Raw genomic sequence first — 18,672 nt, 5'->3', positions numbered from 1 at the left:
GGTGGGGGGGGGGGGGGGGAGGGAGGGGGAAGAGGGGGGGGGGGGGGCGCGTTTCGGGGGCGCACCGCGCCCTTGGTGTCCCCCCCTAAGGCCGCCGGGTTCCCCCCGGGGCCCCGCCGCGGGGTTCCGCCCCCCCCCCGGAAATAACTAGGGGGTTCCGCCCCCCCCCAAAATGGCCCCGGGACCCCCCCAAAGTCCCCAAGACCCCCCCAAATGTCTCCAGCACCCCCCCCAAATGTCCCCAAGACCCCCCCAGTGCCCCCCCAGGACCCCAAGACCCCCCCCGTGTCCCCCAATTCCCCCCCATGGCCCCAAAGCCCCCCTAAAAGGTCCCAAGACCCCCCCAAGACCCCCCCCAGGACCCCAAAATCCCCCCAAATGTCCCCAGGACCCCCCCAAAGTCCCCAAGGACCCCCCCAAATGTCCCCAAGACCCCTCAGGACCCCAAAACCCCCTCAAGAACCTCCCCCAAGACCCCAAGACCCCCCAAATGTCCCCAAGCCCCCCCCAACCCCCCCCCCAACCCCAAGACCCCCCCCAGGATCCCAAAAACCCCAAAGACCCCCCTAAATGTCCCTAAGACCCCCCCCAAATCCCCCACGACCCCCCCAGGACCCCAAAAACCCCCTCAAGACCCCCCCAAAAAGGTCCCCAAGCCCCCCCCAACCCCAAGACCCCCCCAGGACCCCAAAAACCCCCAAAACCCCCCCAAATTTCCACCTTCCCCCCCCCCCCCAGGACGATGTCCCCAGCGACGACGAGGACGAACGCGTGGCCCTGGTGGGGGGGCCCCAGCCCCCGGACCCCCCCGGCACCGAAACCCTCCTTCAGGTGGGCGGGGCTTATTTCACACCTAATTTGCATAAATCTGCATAAATCTGCATAAAATTTATGTATGCCCCCATTGCGTCATTAGGGAGAATATTTGGGGGGGTGGGAGGTGGGTAAAGGGGGTAGAGGGGGGGGGGTTCCAGACCCCAAAGTGACGTCATCTTCCTAATTAGCATATGGTTTGCATAATTTGAATCTAATTTGCATGTGATTAAAGCACGGGGGCGTGGCTTTGAGGTGTCAGGGCCATTTATGGGCATGGGGGTGGGGAAGAATGGGGGGTGGGTAAGGAAACGTGGATCCCCTGGGCCTAATTAGCACCATCTAATTAGCATCTAATTAACATATAATTAGCATAACAGTTAGCATGTTCTGATGTCTAATTAGCATATGATTAACATACATTAGCTGGTAGTTGGGTTTTGGGTAGGGATTATGGCCATACAGCAGGGTGGAAGATGCTTAATTACATGAAATTTAATTAATTACATCCTGTAGACTTATATCACCCTGATTTGCATATGATCAGTATGCTAATTTCCCTCAGAACCTAATTAACGTGTCCTAATATCTCATTAGCATATCATATATGTCAGATAGAAGCGTGACCTGCAGGTACCAGACCCCCTGTTTAATTTTGCATGCAGTTTGCATCTCATTTGCATATCTGATCACACAGACAATGCCCTTTAATATGTCCTTGGGTGCTAATTAGCATATTTTAGCATGTAATTAGCATGTTTGTTGCATTTTTACAGCCAGGGAGTGCACAACAGAAGGGGCAATGCTCGATCCCTCCCACTTCCTACACAATTTGCATATAATTAGCGTACAACCACCGGTTGTTTGCAAACCCAATCACCTAATCATCGCCTAATTAACATCTAATTTGCATATATTGATGAAATGTTTGGGTCCATACCTGTTTTAGAGCACGGGGGGGCACACAAAGCTGTCATGTTCCGGGCCATGCCTACAGGCTCCGCCCCCGCATCTCATTTACATCTCATTAACATGTAATTACATGGCTAATTAGCATCTAATTTGCATATAATTATGCAGGCCCGGGCCGTGCGGGCGGCGCTGCGGGCGCTGGAGGAGAAATTGGGGGCCCTGGAGCAGCAGCAGGAGGCCGTGCTCGGCACCCCCCTGCCCGACGACGGTGGGGGGACCTATGGGGGCTATAGGGGGCGCTATAGGGGGCTATAGGGGGGGCTATAGGGGGCTATAGGGGGTCTATAGGGTCCATGGGGGGGGCTATAGGGGCTATGGGGGGCTTTAGGGGGGCTGGAGGTTCCTACAGGGGGGGTATGGGGCCTATAGGGGGTGTCTACAGGGGATTTAGGGGATCTATTGGGGCTATAGGGGGTTCTATAGGGGCTATAGGGGGCTATAGGGTCCATTTGGGGGGGCTATAGGGGGGTCTATAGGGGCTATAGGGGGGATATAGGGGATCTATAGGGGATCTACAGGGGCTATAGGGGGTCTATATGGGCTTTAGGGGGGTCTATGGGGGCTATGGGGGTTCTATAGGGTCTATGGGGGGCTATAGGGATTATAGGGGGCGTCTATAGGGACTATGGGGGGCTACAGGGAGGTCTATGGGGGCTATGCAGGGTCTGTAGGGTCTATAAGGGGGGGTCTATAGAGGCTATGGGGGGCTATAGGGAACTCTAGGGGGATCTATAGGGTCTGTAGAGGGGCTATAGGGGCTATAGGGGGAGTTCTGTAGGAGGCTATGGGGGGGCTGTAGGGCTTCCAGTTGCCTATAGGGGGGGCTATAGGGGAGCCTATAGGGGCTCGGGGCGGGTCTCTAGGGGCTCTGAGGGCCTATAGGGTTCTATAGGGGCTCAGGGGGTCTATAGGGGGTCTATAGGGACTTGGGGGGTCTATAGGGGCTGGGGGCTACCTGGGGGAGGGCACGAGGAGGTTTGGGGAGGAGGTAAAGGCATTTGGGGGGGGGGCAGCCTATAGGGGAGGGCGCGAACCTATAGGGGAAGGGGCAAACCTATAGGGGAAGGGGCGAGCCTATAGGGGAAGGGTCAAGCTATAGGGGAAGGGTATTTAGGGGGGGGTCTTTGAGGGTTTTTTGTGCCCCCCCCCCAGGGCTGAAGCGGGACCTGCAGGCGCTGCGCGAGGAGATCCAGCAGCTGACCCGGGACATCGGCGCCCGCCTGAAAGGCGAGACCCCAAAAATCTATAGGGTCACCCCCCCCAGCACCCTATAGGACCCCCAACCCCCCCGGAAAGATTTGACCCCCCCCCAAAAAATTTCTATAGGGTTGGAGCCGGGGAAGGAGGAGGAGGACGAGAACCGCAACACCATCGGGGCCAGGGTGAAGCGCACGCAGGTTCGGGGGGGATTTGGTGAAATTTGGGGGGTTTTGGGGGTTTTTGGAGGCCTGGGGGGTGATGTGGGGGGGTTGAGGGGGGAGTTTGGGGGGGTTAAAAGGGGATTTTTGGGGAAAAAAGGGGGGTTTTGGGGGGGAAAGGGGGATTTGGGGAGGAAAAGGGGGTTTGGGGGATTTGGTGAAATTTGGGGGGTTTTGGGGTTTTTTGGGGGCCTGGGGGGTGATGTGGGGGGGATGAGGGGGGAGTTGGGGGGGTTAAAAGGGGATTTGGGGGGAAAAAGGGGAGTTTTTTGGGGAAAAAGTAGGGTTTTAGGAGGTAAAAGAGGGGATTTGGGGGGGAAAAGGGGGGTTGGGGGGTTTAAGGGGGATTTGGTGAAATTTGGGGGGTTTGGGGGTTTTTTGGGGGCCTGGGGGTGATGTGGGGGGGTTGAGGGGGGAGTTGGGGGGGTTATAAGGGGATTTGGGGGGAAAAAGGGGGGTTTTGGGGGCGGTTAGGGGATCCAGGTGGGGTTTTGGGGTCCCTGTAGGGGTTTTGGGGTCTCCCAGTGGGATTTTGGGGAGGTTAAAGGGGATTTTGGGGTCCCCAAATGGGATTTGGGGGGGACAAAATGGGATTTTGGGGTCCCGTGGGAGGTTTTTGGGGTCCCCAGGTAGGATTTGGGGTTCCCACGTGGGATTTTGGGGTTCCCAAGTAGGATTTTGGGTTCCATGGGAGGTTTTGGGCCCTCAGTGGGATTTTGGGCCCTCTGAGTGGGATTTTGGGGTCTTCAAAGGGGATTTTGGGGTTCCCAATTAGGATTTTGAGGTTCCCAATTAGGATTTTGGGTTCGCAAATAGGATTTTGGGATCCTATAAGTGGATTTTAGGGGGTTCTGAGTGGGATTTTGGGGTTCCTTAGTGGAATTTTGGGATCTTGTAAGTGGTTTTTGGGCCTTCACAGTAGGATTTTGGGCCCTCAGTTTGGGATTTTGGGGTTCCCAATTAGGATTTTGAGGTCCCCAATTAGGATTTTGGGTTCCCAAATAGGATTTTGGGATCCTATAAGTGGATTTTAGGGGTTTCTGAGTGGGATTTTGGGGTTCTATACATGGGTTTTGGGCCTTCACAGTGGGATTTTGAGCCCTCAGAGTGGGGTTTTCGGGTTCCCAAGTGGGATTTTGGGGATCCCAATTAGGATTTTGGGGTCCCCAAGTGGGATTTTGGGGTTCCTAATTAGGATTTTGGGGTCCCCAAGTGGGATTTTGGGATTTTAAGTGGGATTTTGGGGTTTCGAAGTGGCATTTCAGGGCCCCAAAGTGGGATTTTGGGGTCTCAGTGTGGGATTTTGAGGTCCCCAAATAGGATTTGGGGTTCCCAAGTGGGGTTTTAGGGTTCCCAAATAGGATTTGGGGTTCCTGTGGGATGTTTTGGGGTCCCCAAATAGGATTTTGGGGTCCCCAAGTGGGATTTTGGGATCCTGTAAGTGTTTTTTGAGCCTTCACAGTGGGATTTTGGGCCCTCACAGTGGGTTTTTGGTCCCGCCGAGCGGGATTTTGGGGTACCTAATGGGGGTTTTGGGACCCCTGCTGCTTTTTGGGGTTTTTGGGGGGGGTCCAAGCCTCATGCCCCCAATTTTTTGTCCCCCCCCCAGCACGGGGTGCTGTCCCAGCAGTTTCTGGAGCTGAGTTTTAGGGCCCTGGGAGTGGGATTTTGGGGGCCCCGAGGGGGGTTTTGGGGTTCCCAATTAGGATTTTGGGGTCCCCAAGTGGGATTTTGGGGTTCCTAATTAGGATTTTGGGGTCCCCAAGTGGGATTTTGGGATCGCAAGTGGGATTTTGGGGTTTCGAAGTGGCATTTCAGGGCCCCAAAGTGGGATTTTGGGGTCTCAGTGTGGGATTTTGAGGTCCCCAAATAGGATTTGGGGTTCCCAAGTGGGGTTTTAGGGTTCCCAAATAGGATTTGGGCTTCCTGTGGGATGTTTTGGGGTCCCCAAATAGGATTTTGGGTTCCCAAGTGGGATTTTGGGATCCTGTAAGTGTTTTTTGAGCCTTCGCAGTGGGATTTTGGGCCCTCACAGTGGGTTTTTGGTCCCGCCGAGCGGGATTTTGGGGTACCTAATGGGGGTTTTGGGACCCCTGCTGCTTTTTGGGGTTTTCGGGGGGGGTCCAAGCCTCATGCCCCAAATTTTTTGTCCCCCCCCCCAGCACGGGGTGCTGTCCCAGCAGTTCCTGGAGCTGACGGGGCGCTGCCACGCGGCCCAGGCCCGCTACCGCCAGCGCAGCCTCGAGCGGGTCCGACGCCAGCTGCAGATCAGTGGGTGCCCCCCCGGGACCCCCCCCCCCCCAAAAAAAAATAATATGGGGTGGGGGGTCCCCCAAAATCCCTGGGGGGCTCTGGGGGGGGTGGCGGGAAAGGGGTTGGGGGGGTGAGGGTGGAATTGGGTGGCCCCCACCTGCTGCTTGGACCCCCCCGTTAATAATTGGGACCCCCCCATTAATATTTGGGACCCCCCCCATTAATTTTGGGACCTCCCTCTAATATTTGGGACCCCCCCATTAATTTTTGGGACCCCCCCCATTAATATTTGGGACACCCCGTTAATCATTTGGAACCCCTCCATTAATTTTGGGACCCCCCCATTAATTTTTGAGACCCCCCCCTTAATGTCTGGGATCCCCTCCCTAATATTTGGGACCCCCCCATTAATTTTTGGGACCCCCCCATTAATTTTTGAGACCCCCCCCATTAATTTTGGGACCTCCGCCTAATATTTGGGACCCCCCCATTAATATTTGGGACCCCCCCTAATAATTGGGACCCCCCCATTAATAACTGGGACCCCCCCATTAATTTTTGGGACCCCCTCTAATATTTGGGACCCCCCCCATTAATTTCCGGGACCCTCCTGGTAGTTTTTGGGACCCCCCCCTTAATAACTGTGACCCCCCCCTCACTTTTGGGACCCCCTCCATAATATTTGGGACCCCCCCCTCAATTTTGGGGCCCCCCCCGATTTTGGGACCCCCCCCAATTTTTGGGGACCCCCCCTAATTTCTGTGCCCCCCCCCCCAGCTGGCAACTCGGCGGTGACGGACGAGGAGCTGGAGGAGATGCTGGAGACGGGGCAGAGCGAAGTCTTCGTCTCCAACGTGAGGGGGGCACCCATGGGTGCTGGGGGGGGGGGAGGGGGTCCTTGGGGGGGGCACAGATCCCACCGATCCCCCCCAGCACCCATAGGTCCCCCGCAGCACCCATGGGTGCCATAGGTAGCCGGCGGCACCCATAGGGACCCAAAGGGGCCAAGGATGCCCTATAGCACCCATGGGTGTCCTATAGCACCCATAGGTGTCCCATAGCACTCATAGGTGTCTTATAGCACCCATAGGTGTCCTGCAGCACCCATAGGTCCCTCAAGGTCCTGTAGAGCTCCAGTAGCACCCATAGGTGCCCAATAGCACCCATAGGTGTCCTATAGCATCCATAGGTGTCCCACAGCACCCATAGGTGCCCCGTAGCACCCATACACATTCAAAGGTCCCCTAGCTGCCCTATAGCACCCATGGGTGCCCAGAGGTTCCACGCCTTCCCAGTAGCACCCATAGGTGCCCAGTAGCACCCGTACACATCTGAGGGTCCCCTAGTTTTCCTATAGCACCCATGGGTGCCCAGTAGCACCTATGGGGGTCCAGTAGCACCCATACACATCCGAAGGCCCCACAGCTTCCCAATAGCACCCATGGGTGCCCAATACCACCCATACACATCTGAAGGCCCTATAGCTTCCCAGTAGCACCCATGGGTGCCCAGTAGCACCCATACACATCTGAGGGTCCCCTAGTTTTCCTATAGCACCCATGGGTGCCCAGCAGCACCCATGGGTGCCCCTCCCCACCCCCACAACCACGCAGACACCGGGACAACGGGCGCACCCCTGGGTCTCGTGGGCCACCCCTGGGCGTCGGGGGGCACCCATGGGCGTCGGGGGGTCCGGGTGGGGGTCGGGGGCACCCATGGGTGTCAGGGGGCACCCATGGGTGCTGGCGCAGGTGCTGGGGGCGGCGCGGGCGACGCGGGCGGCGCTGGACGAGGTGACGGCGCGGCACCAGGAGCTGCTGCGACTGGAGCGGGGCCTGCGTGAACTGGGAGAGCTCTTCATGCTACTGGGGACCACCGTCGAGGGGCAGGTGGGGAACTGGGAGCACTGGGAGGGACTGGGAGGGCACTGGGAGGGGCTGGGGAGGGAGTGGGAGGGGCTGGGAGGGGATTGGGAGGCACTGGGAGGGACTGGGAGGGAACTGGGGGGTGTTAGAATGGAATAGGGGGGCACTGGGAGGGAACTGGTGGGGACTGGGAGGCACTGGGAGGGACTGGGAGGGGATTGGGGGGCACTGGGAGGGACTGGGACGGGGTTGGGACAGACTAGGGGGCACTGGGAGGGACTAGAAGGAGACTGAGAGGGAATTGGGGGTTACTGGTCCATACTGGGAAGGGACTGGGGGGCACTGGGAGGGACTGGGAGGGTACAGCAGTGTCCTGGGCAGCTGTACTGGTGCCTACTGGTCCGTACTGGTGTATACTGGTCCATACTGGTTTATACTGGTCCACAGTGGTGCCTACTGGCTCATACTGGTGGTTCATACTGGTCCGTACCGACCCACACTGCTCCGTACTGGTTTATATTGGTTTTATATTGGTTCCTATCAGTCTGCACTGGTTTATACTGGTCTGTACTGGTTTGTACTGGTTCATACTGGTCTATACTGGTTCATGCTCATCCATACTGATGCCTAATGGCCCATGCTTCTAGCTGATAATGGTCCATACTGGTTCATAATTGGTTTTATATTGGCTCCTACTGGTCTATACTGGTCTATACTGGTCCGTACTGGTTCATACTGGTTCATACTGGTTTATACTGGTCCATACTGGTTCATGTTCATCCATACTGATGCCTAATGGCACATGCTTGTAGCTGATACTGGTCCATACTGGTTCATAATCAGTTTTATATTGGCTCCTACTGGTCTATACTGGTCTATACTGGTTCATACTGGTTCGTACTGGTTTATACTGGTTTATACTGGTGCGCAGGGGGAGGTGATCGACCGCATCGAGAAGAACATCCTGGAGTCGGGGACCTGCGTGCGCAAGGGCCACCAGCACCTGGGGACGGCGCGGGAGCACCAGCGCGGGGCGCGGCGGGTGGGGACACCGGGGGGGGGAGGGGACACGGGTGGCACCCAAGGGTGGTGGCACCCAAGGGTGGTGGCACTTGGGTTGACGTCATTGGGTTGGTGGCACCCAAGGGTGGCGGCACTTGGCTTGGTGGCACTTGGTGACATTGGGTTGATGTCACTTGGGGTTGACGTCATCGGGTTGGTGGCACCCAAGGGTGGTGGCACCCAAGGGTGCTGGCCTGTCCCCAACCCGTCCCCTCTGTCCCCCCGCAGAAGAAGCTGCTGGTGGCCGCCTGCGTCCTCGTCACCGTCCTCATCGTCGCCGCCATCATCGCCGCCACCGCGGCCACTGGGTAGCACTGGGACCGACTGGTGAGGGCACTGGGAGCACTGGGAGGCACTGGGAGGGGCGCTGTGGGCAACTGGGGGACACTGGGGTGAACTGGGAGGCACTGGGGGGAACTGGGAGGCACTGGGAGGGGCGCTGTGGGCAACTGGGGGACACTGGGGTGAACTGGGAGTGACTGGGAGGAACTGGGATGCACTGGGGTGCTGTGGGCAACTGGGGGGCACTGGGAGGAACTGGGAGGCACTGGGAGGAGCACTGTGAACAACTGGGGGGGACTGGGATGAACTGGGACTGACTGGGAGGGGCGCTGGGGGCAACTGGGAGGGAATGGGATGAATTGGGGGGAACTGGGATGAACTGGGGGTGACTGGGAGGGTCTAGGGGGATGAACTGGGATGAACTGGGAGGCACTGGGATGAACTGGGGGTAACTGGGATGAACTGGGGCTGACTGGGAGGGTCTAGGGGGGTGAACTGGGATGAACTGGGTTAAACTGGGAGGCACTGGGATGAACTGGGGGTGACTGGGAGGGTCTAGGGGGATGAACTGGACTGAACTGGGATGAACTGGGTTAAACTGGGAGGCACTGGGCCACCCCTCCTACTGCCCCCCAGCCCACTGACGTCACTTCCTCCCCAGGCCCCGCCCACCGCCGGCCGCCATTGGCTCACACTACCCCCACCGGTGCCTTGGCCCCGCCCCCTGGAGAGGGGGGGCGGGGCCCACTTCCTGCCTCGACTGACGTCACTTCCTGTCCCTTTAATTGGGGGGGGGGGCGCCCCACGACCACGCCGCCATCTTGCTCCGAGCTACCTCCTGCCCCCCCCCCAGCCCCAAAAAGTCCCAAAACGTCCCCAAAATGTCCCCAAACCCCCCCCCAAAGTGTCCCCAAGGACCCCCCCGTGTCCCCAAATCCCCCCCCCCAGTGTCCCCAAAATCCCCCCCCCCCCAGCCCTCAAAAAGGGGAAGGGGAAAAAAAAAAGGGGACGAGAACCCCCAAATAAAGCACTTTTCACCCCAAATTTTCGCCTCGTGTCCTCGCCACCCCCCCCCTTTGATGTTGTCCCCCCCCGGTGTGACCCACATCCTGTGTCACCCCGCGGGGAGGTGACACAAATGTCACCCCCCCCCCCCAGGGCGTGAGTCATCGCTGCCGGGAACTTTGGGGTTTTTGGGGTATTTTTGGTTAATTTCATAATTTTTTTAAGCGGGGGGGGCGCCGAGGGGCTTCGCCCACCGAGGGGGGGGGGCGGGGAGGGGCTGTGAAGCCACCGTGATGGGGGGGGGAGGACGTAAGGGGGCCTCCACCCCCCCGGCTCGGCCACAAGGAGAGGCGGCTGCGGGTGAGTACGGAGGGAGCTGCGCGGCCTCCACGGCCTCCACGGCCTCCGGGTGCTTGGTGGCCTCCTTTTCCATGGCCTCCAGGGCCTCCACGGCCTCCTTTTTGATGTCCTCCATGTCCTCCGTGTCCTCCTTTTCCATGGCCTCCATGGCCTCCTTTTCCATGGCCTCTACATCCTCTGTGTCCTCCTTTTCCATGGCCTCCACATCCTCCATGGCCTCTTTTTCCATGTCTTCTATGGCCTCCATGTCCTCCTTTTCCACATCTTCCACCTCCTCCATGTTCTCCTTTTGATGTCCTCCATGTCCTCCACATCCTCTTTTTCCATGTCTTCCATGGCCTCCGTGTCCTCCTTTTCCATGGCCTCCACGTCCTCCATGTCCTCCTTTTCCATGGCCTCCATGGCCTCCTTTTGATGTCCTCCACGTCCTCCACATCCTCTTTTTCCATGTCTTCCATGGCCTCCGTGTCCTCCTTTTCCATGGCCTCCATGGCCTCCTTTTTGATGTCTTCCATGGCCTCCACATCCTCCTTTTCCATGGCCTCCGTGTCCTTTGTGTCCTCCTTTTCCATGGCCTCCACCTCCTCCATGGCCTCCTTTTGATGTCCTCCACGTCCTCTACATCCTCTTTTTCCATGTCTTCCATGGCCTCCGTGGCCTCCTTTTCCATGGCCTCCACGGCCTCCTTTTTGATGTCTTCCATGGCCTCCACATCCTCCTTTTCCATGGCCTCTACATCCTCCATGTCCTCCTTTTCCATGTCTTCCATGGCCTCCATGTCCTCCTTTTCATGGCCTCTGTGTCCTTTGTGTTCTCCTTTTCCATGGCCTCCATGGCCTCCACAGCCTCCTTTTTGATGTCCTTCATGTCCTCCATGTCCTCCTTTTCCATGGCCTCTACATCCTCTGTGGCCTCTTTTTCCATGGCCTCCACCTCCTCCATGTTCTCCTTTTGATGTCCTCCACGTCCTCCACATCCTCTTTTTCCACGTCTTCCATGGCCTCCGTGTCCTCCTTTTCCATGGCCTCCACGTCCTCTTTTTCCATGGCCTCCACATCTTCCATGGCCTCCTTTTCCTTGACCTCCATGGCCTCCATGTTCTCCTTTTCCATGTCTTCTGTGGCCTCCATGTCCTCCTTTTCCATGGCCTCCATGGCCTCCACGTCCTCTTTTTCCACATCTTCCACGTCCTCCATGTTCTCCTTTTCCATGGCCTCCACGTCCTCTACATCCTTCTTTTCCATGGCCTCCACCTCCTCCATGTTCTCCTTTTCCATGGCCTCCACGGCCTCTTTTTCCATGGCCTCCACATCCTCCATGTCCTCCTTTTCCACATCTTCCATGGCCTCCGTGTCCTCCTTTTCCATGGCCTCCACCTCCTCCATGTTCTCCTTTTTGATGTCCTCCACATCCTCCATGTCCTCCTTTTCCACATCCTCCTTTTCCATGGCCTCCACGTCCTTCACATCTTTCTTTTCCATGTCTTCTATGGCCTCCGTGTCCTCCTTTTCCTTGACCTCCATGTCCTCTGTGTCCTCCTTTTCCTTGACCTCCACGTCCTCCATGTCCTCCTCTTCCATGGCCTCCATGGCCTCCACATCTTTCCTTTCCATATCCTCCTTGTCCTTTCTGTCCTCCTTTTCCCTGGCCTCCACATCCTCCGTGTCCTCCTTTTCCATGGCCTCCACGTCCTCCACATTCTCATTTTCCACGTCCTCCACGTCCTCCTTTTCCATGGCCTCCATGGCCTCTACACCCTCCTTTTCTTCATCCTCCACACCCTCCATGTCCTCCCTTTCCATGGCCTCCACGTCCTCCTTTTCTCTGTCCTCCCTGTCCTCCCTTTCCATGTCCTCCATGTCCTCCACGGCCTCCATTTCCATCTCCTTGACGTCCTCCACGTCCTCAATCTTCTCCACGTCCTCCTTGTCCCCCTTGTCCTTGATGTCCTCCATGTCCTCGATGTCCCCAATGTCCCCAAAGACCCCCTTGTCCCCCTTGTCCTTGACGTCCTCCATGTCCTCGATGTCCCCAATGTCCTCCAAATCCTCCATGTCCTTGATGTCCTTGATGTCCTCCATGTCCTCCATGTCCTCCATGTCCCCCTTGTCCTCCTTGTCCTCCATGTCCTTGATGTCCTCCATGTCCCCAATGTCCCCCTTGTCCTCCATGTCCTTGATGTCCCCAATGTCCTTGATGTCCTCCATGTCCCCGATGTCCCCAATGTCCCCCTTGTCCTCCTTGTCCTCGATGTCCTCCACATCCTCCATGTCCCCGATGTCCCCAATGTCCCCAATGTCCCCCTTGTCCTTGACGTCCTCCAAATCCTCCTTGTCCTTGATGTCCTCCATGTCCCCAATGTCCCCCTTGTCCCCCTTGTCCTCCATGTCCCCGATGTCCCCAATGTCCTCCAAATCCTCCTTGTCCTCCATGTCCTCCAAGTCCTCCATGTCCCTGATGTCCCCAATGTCCCCCTTGTCCCCCTTGTCCTTGACGTCCTCCATGTCCTCCATGTCCTCCATGTCCCCCTTGTCCCCCCTGTCCCCCCCGTCCCCCCCGCCCCCACCCCCCCGTCCCCATCCCCACGTCCTCCTTTGTCACCTCCACCACGTCCCCACCGCGTCCCCACCACCACGTCCCTGTCCCCACCGCCGCCACGTCAGTGTCACCCCGGCCCCACGACCACGGTGCCACGTCACCGTCCCCACCACGCCATCTTCACACCCCCCCTGCGGCCACCTTGGCAGTTTCGTGTCCCCATCATCACGTCCCCACCGTCATCTCCTTGTCCCCATCACCACGTCCTTGTCCCCATGTCCTTGTCCCCATCCTCAGGTCCTTGTCCCCATCTCCATGTCCCCATCACCATCTCCTTGTCCCCATCACCACGTCTTTGTCCCCATCCTCGTGTCCTTGTCCCCACCCTCATGTCCTTGTCCCCATGTCCTTGGCCTTGTCCCCATCACTACGTCCCCACCATCATCTCCTTGTCCCCATCTCCATGTCCCCATCACCACGTCCTTGTCCCCATCCTCGTGTCCTTGTCCCCATCCTCGTGTCCTTGTCCCCATCTCCTTGTCCCCATCCCCTTGTCCCTACCTCCATGTCCCCATCTTCACATCCTTGTCCCCATCCTCATGTCCTTGTCCCCATCTCAACGTCCTTGTCCCCATCCTCATGTCCTTGTCCCCATCCTCATGTCCTTGTCCCCATCTTCATGTCCTCATCCCCATGTCCTTGTCCCCACCCTCATGTCCTTGTCCCCATCACCATGTCCCCACCATCATCTCCTTGTCCCCATCCTCACGTCCTTGTCCCCATCCCCATGTCCTTGTCCCCATCTCCTTGTCCCCATCCCCACGTCCTTGTCCCCATCCCCATGTCCTTGTCCCCATCTCAATGTCCTTGTCCCCATGTCCTTGTCCCCATCCTCGTGTCCTTGTCCCCATCCCTTTGTCCTTGTCCCCATCTCCGTGTCCCCCTCCTCACCTCCTCCTCCCCTCTCCCCACAGGTCCACCACCACCACCGCCACCACCGCGATGTCCCCTCCCCGCCGCCACCACCGCCCCCCTGCCCCCCCCTCCCTCCCCCTCCTGGCCTTCCTCACCCTCCTCCTCTTCCCCCCGTCCCGTCCCCACTGCCACCGCGCCGTGGGGCGAGCCTGCGACGTCCCCCCGGTCCCCGGCGTCGACATTTTGGGCTCGGGCTTGGACGTCACCACCTTGTCCCCAACGGAGGGACAAGCCCTGGACATTTTGGGCCCCCCCGGGCCCCCCAAGGGACCGTGCGTTATCTGCCGGGACCCCTTGCAAGGTGGACGCGCCCTCCGGCTCCCCGCGGGGGTCGCCAAATGGCGGGTGGGCAACAAACTCAAATCGAGGACCGCGGTGGCCGAGGGGACGTCGGCGGTGGGGACGATGGTGACCAAGGCCGAGGAGGTGGCCCGGGAGTGGCAGGTGGGTTTGGGGGTGGCGGTGAAGCCGGGGGTCGGGGGGACCGTGGCGGTGGCCGGGTCCCACTCGCGGGTGGCCGAATTCGGGATGCAGCGGCAGCGCGAGGACCGCTACAGCTTCGCCAGCACCGAGATCCACTGCGTGCGCTACTGGTGGGTCCCGGGGAGTGTCGGGGGCCTTCATCCACTGTCCTTCATCATCATCGTCGGCTTCGTCATCTTCTTCATCTCCTCCAGCTTCTTCAGCTTCTTCATCTTCGTCTTCTTCATCTTCTTCATCTCTTCCATCTCCTCCATCTTCATCTCCTCCATCTTCACCTCCATCTCTTCCATCTTCTTCATCTTCATCTTCTTCAACTCTTCCATCTCCTTCATCTTCATCTTCTTCATCTTCTTCATCTTCATCTCTTCCATCTCCTTCATCTCCTTCATCTCCTTCATCTTCTCCATCTTCATCTTCTTCGTCTCCTCCATCTCCTCCATCTTCTTCATCTTCATCTTCTTCAACTCTTCCATCTTCTTCATCTCCTCCATCTTCTTCATCTTCATCTTCTTCAACTCTTCCATCTTCTCCATCTCCTCCATCTTCTTCATCCTCATCTTCTTCATCTCTTCCATCTCCTCCATCTTCTTCATCTTCTTCATCTTCTTCATCTTCTCCATTTTCATCTTCTTCATCTTCTCCATCTCCTCCATCTTCTTCATCTTCATCTTCTTCAACTCTTCCATCTCCTTCATCTCCTTCATCTCCTTCATCTTCTTCATCTCTTCCATCTCCTCCATCTTCATCTCTTCCATCGACTCCATCATCTTCACCTATCTCCATCATCTTCATCTCCACCCCTCTTCTGTCTCCTCCATCATCTTCATCCCTTCTCCACCATCTCCTCTTCCACAGCCTCCCAGAGACCCCCCTCAAATCCCATTGCCCCCTCCAGTACCCCCATAGTGCCCTGCAGACCACCATAGCACCCCACAGACCCCCCAACACCCCGTAGACCCCCCAATCACCCCATAACCCCCCAATCACCCCATAAACCCCCCAAATCACCCCATAGACCCCCCCCAATCACCCCATAGACCCCCCCAATCACCCCGTAGACCCTTCCAACACCCCATAACCCCCCCAATCGCCCCACAGACCCCCCAACACCCCGTAGACCCCCCAATCACCCCATAGACCCCCCAATCACCCCATAGAACCCCCCAATCACCCCACAGACCCCCCAATCACCCCATAAACCCTTCCAACACCCCATAGATCCATTCAACAACCCCCCAATCACCCCATACCCCCCCAGTCACCTAGGATACCCCCCAATCACCTCATAGACCCCCCAACGACCCCACAGACCCCCCCAGTCACCCCGTAGACCCCCAAACCACCCCCCAGACCCCCTCCACGCCCACCTCTCCACCTCATTGACCTCCGTCCTTCTCCCCCCCAACAGGATCTCGGCCACCACCCCTCCCCGGCCGTCCCCCCACTTCTTGCGGGCCGTGAGGGCCTTGCCCCCCCGCTTCACCCCGGACACCGCCGCCGACTACGGCGAGCTCCTGGCCGCCTACGGCACCCATTACATCCAGTCGGCCCAACTGGGGGGCCGCCTGCGCGCCGTCACCGCCATCCGCACCTGCCAGGCCACCATGGCGGGGCTGAGCTCCCAGGAAGTGGCCGACTGCTTGAAGGTGGAAATGACCGCCAGCCTCGGCCCCGTCCAGCTCCAAGCCATGGCCGCCGCCTGCAAGAAAGCCCGGGCAAGCAACCGAGGCAACGCCAGCTTCAACGAAGTCTTTAACGAGCGGCTGGTGGAGGTGGAAGGCGGCGAGGAGCACGGCGACATAGTCTACGGTAGGCCCGAGGCCTACTCAAAATGGCTGAAAGGTCTACCCCGCTTTCCCGGCCTGGTGGCCGCCAAGGTCCGTTCCCTCCACACCCTGGTGCCCAAATCCAACAAGAGGCGCGGGGCGTTACGGGCGGCCATCGGGCACTACATCTCCTGGCGGGCTTTGCGGGCCAATTGTAGCCAGGCCTGCGCCGGCGGTGGCCATCTTGTAGGCCCTTGCCAATGTAGTTGCCCGGCCAACGCCGCCATCACCACCGGTTGCTGTTCGCGGCACCGGGGCACGGCGCGGGTGACGGTGTTGGTGCAAGAGGGGCAAGGGTGGCAGGGGGACCTCATTTCGGCCACCGACGCCTACGTCCGGGTGTTTTTGGGGGGCCGGCGGGCGGAGACGGCGCCGGTGTGGAACAACAACCACCCGAAATGGGGGGCGCGCTTGGAGCTGGGGGTCCTCGACCTCGTCCCCGGCGCCCAACTCAAAGTGGAGGTGTGGGACCGGGACAACGGGTGGGACGACGACCGTCTGGGGACCTGCACCCAACCCGTGGAGGCCGGGGGGACCCGCGAGGTCGTTTGCTTCGCCGGGAAGGGCCGCCTCAAATTCAGCTACCTAGCGGCGTGCGGGCCGGCTTTGGGGGGGCCCCTCTGCCTGGATTACGTCCCGCAGCCCCCCCGGACCAACGGGGGGCTCTACCACTTCTCCCACTGGCCGCCGAGGCCCGGCGATGGCCCCGTGACTTGGCCCACCCAAGAGGAGCAGGAGGAAGAGGAGGAGGAGGAGGAGGATGAAGGCGGGAGCCTCCACGGGGATTTTGGGGAGGCCCTGGGGGGGTCCTGGGACGAGGACGATTCGTGGGAGGACCTCGGTGATGTGGAGGACGCCGGTGGTTCGAGGGGGGCTTCCGTGGAGGTCGAGTCCTCGCCTGGCCTCCAAGATTCGTCTTTTGGCCTCAAAAAGGCTTCTCCAGACCTCCAAAATCCCAATTTTGGCCTCAAAAAGGCTTCTCCAGACCTCCAAAATCCCAATTTTGGCCTCCAGGAGGATCTCGCGGACCCCCAGGATCCATCATCGGGCCTCGAGGAGGCTTCTCCAGACCAAGATCCCTCTTTTGGCCTCAAAAAAGTTTCTCCAGACCTCCAAAATCCCAATTTTGGCCTCAAGGCTTCTCCAGACCTCCAAGATCCCAATTTTGGCCTCAAAAAGACTTCTAAGACTTCTCCAGACTTCCAAAATCCCAATTTTGGCCTCCAGGAGGACCTCGTGGACCTCCAGGATCCATCATCGGGCCTTGGCGAGGATCTCCTGGGCCTCCAAAATCCCAATTTTGGCCTCAAAAAGGCTTCTCCAGGCCTCCAAAATCCCAAATTTGGCCTCCGGGAGGACCTCCAGGAGCCATCTTCTGGCTCCGGAGAGGGTCCTCCAGCCCCCCAACTTGGTCCTCCAGCCCCCCAACTTGGTCCTCCAGCCCCCCAACTTGGTCCTCCAGCCCCCTAAGCTCGCCCCCCCCCCCCCCCCGGAGGCCGGACCTCCTCCAGGTCCTCCCTGGCCTCCAGTCTCCAGCCTCCAACCCGGGGCAGGATTAAACGCTTTGTGCTGCAGCCCCGCCTCGGACTGGTCTTTTGGGGGGGACTGGGAGGGACTGGGAGGGACTGGGAGGGCACTGGAAGGCACTGGGAGGGACTGGGGTAGACTGGAGGGGGATTGGGAGGGACTGGGAGGCACTGGGGGGCACTGGGAGGGGACTGGGAGGAGACTGGGAGGCACTGGGGGGCACTGGGAGGGACTGGGAGGCACTGGGAGGGCACTGGGAGGGACTGGGGTAGAATGGAGGGGGATTGGGAGGGACTGGGAGGGGTCTGGGAGGGACTGGGAGGTCACTGGGAGGGACTGGGGTAGACTGGAGGGGGATTGGGAGAGACTGGGAGGGGTCTGGGAGGGACTGGGAGGGGACTGGGAGGTCACTGAGGGGCACTGGGAGGGGCTGGAAAGTAACTGGAAGGGACTGGAGGGCACTGGGAGGTACTGGGAGGGGACTGGGATGCACTGGGAGGGACTGGGAAAGGACTGGGAGGTAACTGGGAGGAACTGGGGGGCACCGGGAGGCACTGAGAGAGACTGGGAGGGGACTGGGAGGGGACTGGGAGGTACTGGGGAGCACTGGGAGGTCACTGAGGGGCACTGGGAGGAGACTGGGAGGCACTGGGAGGTACTGGGGGGCACTGGGAGGAGACTGGGAGGCACTGGGAGGTACTGGGGGGCACTGGGAAGGACTGGAAGGTACTGGGAGGGGACTGAGAGGTAACTGGGAGGTACTGGGAGGTACTGGGAAGGACTGGAAGATACTGGGAGGGGACTGAGAGGTAACTGGGAGGGAACTGAGAGGTACTGGGAGGGCACTGGGAGGTACTGGGAGGTACTGGGAGCCTTCTTCACCCCCACAGACCCCACAACCCCCCCCCAGGAGCCCCATAGCCCCCCACAACCCCCCCCCGGATCCCATTTAGGGACCCCAAACCCCCCCCCCGGCACCCCATAAACCCGCCCCAAAACCACCCCAAAACCTTTATAGGGCCGGGGGGGGGGCCCCCAATTTCCTGGGGGGGGGCGGATCCTGGCCCCATAATGCGGAAGAGCTCGGCCGGGGCGCCCCATAGCGCCCCATAGCGCCCCATAGCGCCCCATAGAGCCAGGTACGCGCCCCCCCCTCACCCCATAACCCTCCGGCCCCATAGAAGGTGTCCCCCCCCCCCCCCAAAAAAAAACCCAACAACCCCATAGGGTGCTGCGGCGTCACCCGTAAAGGTCAACGGCGGTCCTATAAGCCCCCCCCCGGCCCTATAGCCC

The 18,672-nt window shown here is 59.1% G+C and overlaps 3 protein-coding genes across 3 annotated transcripts in view; all 3 read left to right on the top strand.

The window, feature by feature from the left end:
• The window catches only part of LOC309888988 (integrin alpha-D-like), a gene marked incomplete at both ends in the record, with an annotated part of 20,076 nt that extends 19,925 nt beyond the window's left edge, over window positions 1-151 (top strand). The window contains one exon of the mRNA XM_082781648.1: window positions 91-151. Within this exon, the coding sequence (XP_082637774.1) occupies window positions 91-151 (61 nt within the window). The remainder of the gene's footprint in view (window positions 1-90) is intronic.
• A 62-nt stretch (window positions 152-213) lies between these two features.
• On the top strand, window positions 214-9,687 carry LOC309888987 (syntaxin-4-like; the record flags this gene model as incomplete). Its single annotated transcript, XM_082781647.1, has 11 exons — window positions 214-237; window positions 739-831; window positions 1,894-1,993; window positions 2,938-3,012; window positions 3,112-3,182; window positions 5,366-5,474; window positions 6,234-6,310; window positions 7,208-7,345; window positions 8,253-8,363; window positions 8,612-8,710; window positions 9,327-9,687. The coding sequence occupies 10 exons, from the start codon at window positions 214-216 to the stop codon at window positions 8,693-8,695; spliced, it is 882 nt and encodes a 293-aa protein (XP_082637773.1). The 3' UTR covers window positions 8,696-8,710; window positions 9,327-9,687.
• Window positions 9,688-13,570: 3,883 nt separating this feature from the next.
• Window positions 13,571-17,322, top strand: PRF1 (perforin 1; the record flags this gene model as incomplete). The annotated part of the gene is made up of 2 exons (XM_082781646.1): window positions 13,571-14,136; window positions 15,435-17,322. 2 exons carry the CDS (start codon window positions 13,571-13,573, stop codon window positions 17,320-17,322), a joined length of 2,454 nt encoding a protein of 817 aa, XP_082637772.1.
• Between the last annotated feature and the right edge of the window lie 1,350 nt (window positions 17,323-18,672).

Source organism: Aythya marila (assembly GCF_965140915.1).
Source record: "Aythya marila genome assembly, chromosome: 31".
Lineage (NCBI taxonomy): Eukaryota > Metazoa > Chordata > Aves > Anseriformes > Anatidae > Aythya > Aythya marila.
Note: the sequence above shows the minus strand (reverse complement) of the source record. Positions and strands in the feature narration are given on the sequence as shown.